We start from the raw sequence: 7,323 nt of genomic DNA on the forward strand, positions 1-7,323 counted from the left end.
TTAAAAAAAAAAAAAAAAAATCACATAACAGTAACAATAACAGTCCCAGCTGCAAGTACAGAAACAGAATATATTGGTGAATAACTGTTCTTTCTAGAGGGCCTATTAATAATGTGAATATGATATTACTATTCAAGGTCATAGAGGATATATTTTGTTTCGAAACGGCCATCTCAGCACATGGAAGTCAGATGCAGAACATTCAAAAATTAATTCTCCCCTTCAACAATACACATGTTCAACATTCAAATCCCGAAATCAGTGTCTAGCGGTTGTCAGTTTGGAAAACGAATGTTGTGGAAGAAGCATAGTTTGTTTCATTTCCATGAAACATGGAGGCTTTACTTTTAGTTTACATAACTTGAATGAACAGATCCAGTCACACTTGTAGAAATCCACCTTCTGAGAGCATAGAGAGAAGGGAAAAGTAAAAGAATTTTGCTCATGAAGAATTTCTTGCAAATTGAAAAATGTGACCATTCCTTAAACATATATTACTTAGGTTGGGGAACTTGCATGCTAAAACAATTCTTCAAGTGTCTTGTCAGTTTATATTGTTTGCATGAGGGGATGGAAGAGAGTTTTACCCCATTCAATTCAATAGTCGATTTAAAACAAATCCAGAGTAGTGTGTGAACAAAGTTTCAAGTAACTTGATAACAATGGCAATCACTTTTCAAATACTAAAACACAACGGACAGGTCACAGTAGGTTTACTATTTAAAAAAATATTAGGTTTAGGTCTTAGAAAATGTATCACGAAGGAAAGAATTTTTGGGAAGTTTCTAACACGTTAATCCACCTATAAACGAGTCACTGATTTATTTTATCCAAGTGCTACATATAATTTCTTAAACTTTCACTATTTCATTTTTTTCAGCACTGGTAATTTGATCTAGTGCTACTGCCACCATACTCTAAAAAAATCCTGCCACCCACAAAACATAAGATGAGGATATTTATTACTCAAGAAACCTTTTTTCAGTTGAACTCTGAGACAGAAATGCAAATCCTTCTATCACCAGGATCAGTGTAGCAGAAGAATGGTGTCAAACGGAAGAGTAGAGAAGGGTTTTATGCATACAACAGAACCTGCTGAAGTTATAGTTCCTGAGGGAGTTTATAGGCTTCTTTGGGGACCAAAATTCACTTATTATTTCTTCTGGTTAATTAAAAAAAAATGAAAAAAGTGAACTGTCTTTGAAATACAGAGTATCTTGTTAAAATGCTCTGGGCCTCAGACTGCATACTGAAAACCCAAAGGAAACAAGAGGGCTGGACAGAGATGACAGACAGAACAGAACATTGCACAATCTGACTCAATACAGCGGAGTCTCTTTGGAGACACAAAAAACAATTACCAAGAAATACCAACTTCAGTGGATAACCTCTCTACAATGCTGCTCATTCTGTAATAACTACAAGGATCAGTTATTTACAAAACAAACCAAAGCAAAAAAACAAACAACCCCCAGCTTGCCCACTAGATCCTGGGAACTTCCATTTTTGAGGACAAAAATAATCCTAATGAAAGCCAAAGGAAATGCAGCAGCAACTCTTCTTTCATAACACTTTGTAGGAAACAGGTAAATTTTCTCATATTTCTTTTCATCGAGTGCTAAAAGCCTACTTCTCATGAACAACAGGGACCAGGAAGCTTACTGTAAATTATAAGATTATCTCTATTACATATACTGCTTATAAGACTTGCTCTGTAGAAGCAGCAGTGACCTACAATGACATTTTCTTATTAACTTTCTAATCTTCACACGTTGCTAGCAAGGACTGCATTAAAACAGCTTAACATCAATATTCATTTTCACTGCTGTAAAATGAATGGATGCACTGCCTATAAAACCAATGCTTTTCTGAGCACTACTACCATTTGGACTTAAATGAGAAACATGCAATAGAAATTTACTTATAAATAACATTCCTTATAAGCAGGGATCCTGGTTTTCTATTACTTAAAAAAAATTCCCAATTTTCAGTTAAATAAAACTAACCCCAGATCCACATTTTTCCATTATTAAAATGAAACACCACTAGTATTTTAGTGGTGTTCCACTAGTATATTAGTGGTGTTTCATTGAAATCACAGAAAAATGTGGGTTTGGGGTTGCTTTTTTTAACTGAAAACTGCAGATTTTTTTTTAATCAGAGAAAACCAGGATCCCTGCTTATAAATTGAGTCCTCCATATCTTAGAGAGAAATCCAGAAGTAATTTAGATGTGAACAATTATGTGATGAAAGCATTAGAAAAATACACACTTAAAACTGGAAAAGTAAAGCAAATCTAGGGATAAGCAGGAAAAAGGAAAAGGAATGGTAACAAAAAGGGCTAACAGATGTAACAAAGATGCATCACAAAGAGGAACAAAGTTAAATACTTAACTTCATCTACAAACTCATTTAAGAAAAAATAATAATGTAGAATAAATATTATGGGTGGCTCAGCAAAGCATTGGCTCAACATAAAATAGGCCAATTAAGCAAGAGAAATCACTCCTGTTTGCCAGTCTCTCCCAGCAAGGGCAGATTGTGAACACAGTTGATGCTTTAATTCAGTGGTCTCCAAAGTGGGGTGCGCGCACCCCAGGGGGAGCACAAGACAATCCACTGGGGTTTGGGAAGAAAATATTAGAACTTCTATTCATATTTATATAAATATACAGATATTGGGGGTGCATGCTCAAACATTTTTTACTGATGGGGTGAGCAAATATAAATATACATATATTGGGGGTGCGTGCTCAAAAATTTTTTACTGATAGGGGTGCACAATCAAAAAAGTTTGGAGACCACTGCCTTAATTGGCTCATCAAACAATTTGTTTAAACTACTGAGGAGCAAAGGCCTGGAAATAAGGAAATCTCTGGTCTACTCCTACCTTGTAACCAACGGCTTCCTGCGTCACCTCCAGGAAGACACCCAGGCCTACTTTTTGAAGGCTGAGTACCTGTAACTCCAATAGCATTCATTGTAGGGCATTCAAAGTCAAGCTTTTCAACTCTTGTAGATTTCCTCTCTGCAAAGTGGGGATGTTACTTAACTGTTCCACAAAGGTGACATGAAACAATCTTGCTGGTCTTCACAGGACCATTCACGTCTGTAAGGTCTGCGGGAACAGGGCCCACTGTAGCAACAGCTTTCAGCACCAAGATGGTGTGAATGAGAACTGCAAGGGGAAAGTTCCTTAACTGTTTGCAAGACCAATGATATGAATTGCTGAAGAGACATTAGATAAAAATGTACCCATCCAATTAATAGGCAATGGTCAGGAAGAGCAGTTAATGAAGCAACAAACACCTCTCACCTAAATTCTGAATGTGAATAACATTTTACTCTTAGTCTTGTAACTCCAGTACAATCAGGCAGAAGGCAAGGTAAATATGCACCTTACAGATTAACTGAATCAAACACACTTCTTTCTTATCACCTCATGGGTAATTACAGCAATTAAATAACAGCAACTGTTAAAACAAGAAGGGCTTGATCCTCATTTCAGACGTGCATGGATGCCTCCTCTCAAGGAAAACTTTTAAAACCTGTTTAAGAATCAGTTACTATATATAACAATTCCTAGAGCTAAATGTACAAGATTTTTTAAAATGCTATCATGGAAAAGGCCACAGAAAATAAATTGTTTAAGCTTGACTTAGACAGTCACCATATTTATGATAAATTTCTCCTTACATGAATTTATACATCTTTAGTTTTAAGAAAGGAAGGTTTTGATTGCAGTTGGTTAGTCACAGCCAAAAAAAATTCTGGAAAAATAACTGATTTACTTAACACAATGGCTCCTGGCTGTCTGAATTTGCAGTGACACCACAATGGTAGAAAATCCCTATAGTCAGTAGCTAAACTTTTTTTTCCCTAGATCTTGATTGCATTCCCCTCTATGGGTCACTTATTTAAAAGTGAGTATTTAAAAAATGTAACTGTTTAATGGCAAAGCCTACACAAAAAAGTTTATTTTCTGACTTTGTGGAACTTGTCCCTGGCGACTGTTTAAAAACTAAGGAAACTATGGAAGGGAAATCTATGAAAAGGTAAGCAGCTGAGGAAAATCAATACAAACATATGGAAGATAGATATTACAACAAAGTGTCCAAAGCAGATGCCCTTGAGAGCCCATATCTTTTATCCACATGTAGAACAGAGCATTGTTCTATTGAAAGCTGCTGAATAGTAGGCTTATAAGAAACTGGCACAGACTGCAATATTTTTTTATACCATAACTACTTACAATTGTAATTTTATCCCTTTGTGACTCTGGTGTATCCCAAATACACTACTTATGTAATGCACCTGTCTTACTGACAGTGAGAGCTGAAGATCAAAGGACACAGAGATAGCATAATACAGTGCACGGGATTTTTTCTTTCTAAAATTCAAGTCTCAGCTAGTCAAGTAACTGTGTCACTTCATTTACAGAGTTCAATAATCTACTTTCAATGGTTAAGTTTGCTATTGCCATGCTAGATAGTCTCCTCATCTGAATAATATAGCAATTAACATAGCCTTATGGTGGTGTCATACATATCAATGTTAATAATGTGCAAAGTCTGATTGGTGTGCATCACTATGTTAGAAATGCAACTATATAAACAGTCAGCTGCCACAACTCAACTAGACACATCTACACACCTACTACTGGCTGTAATGGACACAATTTAGCTCAGGCTTTCCGCTCTTTACAGCTAAATATCTTTGTAGATAAAATTTTGAGGTTAAAAGTTACATATCTGCGCATGTCACTGGCCTCTGAGAACTATTATAACATTTTGCCATTCTTCCCCATTTCTTCAGATTTTTTGTTACTGGTCACCTTTGTGTTTGTACAAGAGGACAAGGCATATTGGGAGCTTTGAGGTGATTTCAGAATGCAAACAACATTATTACTGTTATCATTAATAATACTAATGCTACTACTACAAACAGTAGTAGTAGTAGTAAAAAAATAAACATATGCTGCCCAAGGGGACTGCACCAGCAAAAGCAAGGTCCTGTATTTCATTTATGCTTTTCCCCATACTCTTCAGCAGTCTCCATTTAGAAGTACACTCCCTATGTCAATGGATTTTAATGAAGTTTAAAAGTGTCCACCTATTTATGGAGCTCAAATATTGGCAAGTATCTGCTTTCCTTGCTTTTGACAATTAGTTCCTATTTTGAACAATGGAAGAAGGAGCCATCCCACTATTCCATCTGTGGCAGATTTGTTTTTAATTGCACAGCATCTGCAGTTGAAGAGGTTTGCAGTCCTTTTAAGCAGCTGAGCTAAGACTGAGCAGATGGTGTCAAACACAACAGTATTAAAAACAAAAACGGCTTCTTGGGTTTTTTTTAAATAAACAATTCTTGGTCTGAAGAGGATACTGTGATTAGCACAGAAAATTAAGCACTCTCACAGTATGTCAATACTGTAATCCAAAGTATCCTTTTCATACAATACTATATTTATATTTATATTTCATTTATACTCTTCTATTCTGAACTGTGCTTTTCGAGAAAGAGCTGAAACTGTGCCATAAATATTAACTTTTTATTTAACAATAATTGGTTATTTTCCAGTACTATATAAAACAGGATATATTGTTTTTGCTAAATATTTAATAGGTAGTATTTTTACACAATAATATATTCGACTAATATGCTACAGAAAACTGACAGGTTGTTTTGTCAGAAAAATCTTAAGCTCCCTATAAGCCAATTTTAAAATGGGCCTCTAGGATGTACCTACAAAATTTTTAAAAATGACTACATCTGTGTCACTTCTTGCATTAATTAGCCAGCTTCTGTACACACACAGAGGAGACTGGATATAAACAAAATACAAGAAAATTATTTAGGGTACCTTAAGGGAACTGTTTGAAATTTTGGTGTTCTGTATTTAGGTCTTATTTATCACTTGGTAAAGTAGCCAGTGTCCCAAAACAAATAACCAAAAGAATAATTCGTATTGCTAATAATGTAAGCTGTAGTCTGCCCATCCCCAACAGGTTATTAACAGGCCCTTTGAATAAAATAGGATACAAAAGACGTCCTGTTTACTTTGCCTAAAATGGATTACATCAGTATACTGCAAAAACAGCCATTTCTACCATTACAAGCAGATTAGCTTGCAAGGAACGGTCAACATTTTGCTGTCTTCAAACTCACGTCCATAGCCTAGCTCAGCCCTAAACCCAAGCCCTAGCCTAATCCAAATTTCATCTCTTCTGCCTGTATCTACATAAGTTTAGTGAAAATAGAAACATGATTACTTAACCAATGTGATCAGACCAGTATTTCAGTGTTTCAGTTCTCAATCTATCAAGTGGGGATAATACATCCATGGAATACCATGATAATAAATATCTGAAAAAATTATGAGGTGCTTAGATATCAGAGTAATGTGGGACAGATATATCTGAGCGAGAATGGAGGACATCTTTGAAACTGAGGTACCAATGACCTGTCATTATGCTTCACCAAGCATCAGACAACTTTCTTAGTACAGCAGTTCTATATTTTAACAGCTGTTTCAGACACAACTTGATGCTGGCATAGCTCATAAGCCTTACATTTCATGTCAACAGAGCTATCTGAGCAGAACATCACAAATCATACCTAATTGTTATTATGTCTCCACGATCTCCTTGGATATACCAGCTGCAGTTTACGGCTGGAGGATAGTTTAGTGGCCAGGAAGGACTATAGATGACTCCACGTCTCTCTGTGTGCTGTTCCAATTTTCCACTGCAAGCAGCTGTTAACAAGAAAAAGAAAACGTGTCCAATGTTTAGGTTAACTATCACTGTACATTAACTACAATAGCTTTTAGCAGTTTCAAATGTTTGCAGATAAGTTAGAATCAACAGTTCCATTCCTTTATTACTCTTGCTTCCCTTGACCTTTACTGAGACACTTAGATTTCTGCTTTATCACAAAAAAATCAATAATCTTTCACGAGTCAATTGAATTGCATTGAATCTGCCAATATATGATGCAAAAATGTTCTTACTGACTTACCAACTTCCCAAAGATTGGCATGCCACAGAGCAACTGGAGACTATATTCAACATAAAATATCTAAAAATCTTACTTTTAATAGCAGAAAACTTAATTTTCCAAAGCAAAGCACAAGCATCAAGAGTTCTTTATTTCAGATCAAGGGAAACGGTGAAAGATACAAAAGCAGATCCTGATTTTGAGTGAAGTTTGATAGTGTTCAAACCTGAGACACTGGTTCAAATGTATCTGTTTTCTATTGTTAAAATGAGTGTTTTTTTAACAAACAAACATTTTATGGTCTGCAGAGCACAGAAAAATAT

At 35.6% G+C, this 7,323-nt stretch overlaps 1 protein-coding gene across 1 annotated transcript in view; it reads right to left on the reverse strand.

Annotated features, from left to right (window-relative positions):
* The window catches only part of LRP3 (LDL receptor related protein 3), a 59,510-nt gene that overhangs the window by 18,113 nt on the left and 34,074 nt on the right, over positions 1 to 7,323 (reverse strand). Inside the window, exon 3 of the mRNA XM_019505590.1 lies at positions 6,620 to 6,758. Coding sequence (XP_019361135.1) covers positions 6,620 to 6,758 — 139 coding nt within the window. The remainder of the gene's footprint in view (positions 1 to 6,619; positions 6,759 to 7,323) is intronic.

Source organism: Gavialis gangeticus, unplaced genomic scaffold, assembly GCF_001723915.1.
Source record: "Gavialis gangeticus isolate Ggan-Ray unplaced genomic scaffold, GavGan_comp1, whole genome shotgun sequence".
Lineage (NCBI taxonomy): Eukaryota > Metazoa > Chordata > Crocodylia > Gavialidae > Gavialis > Gavialis gangeticus.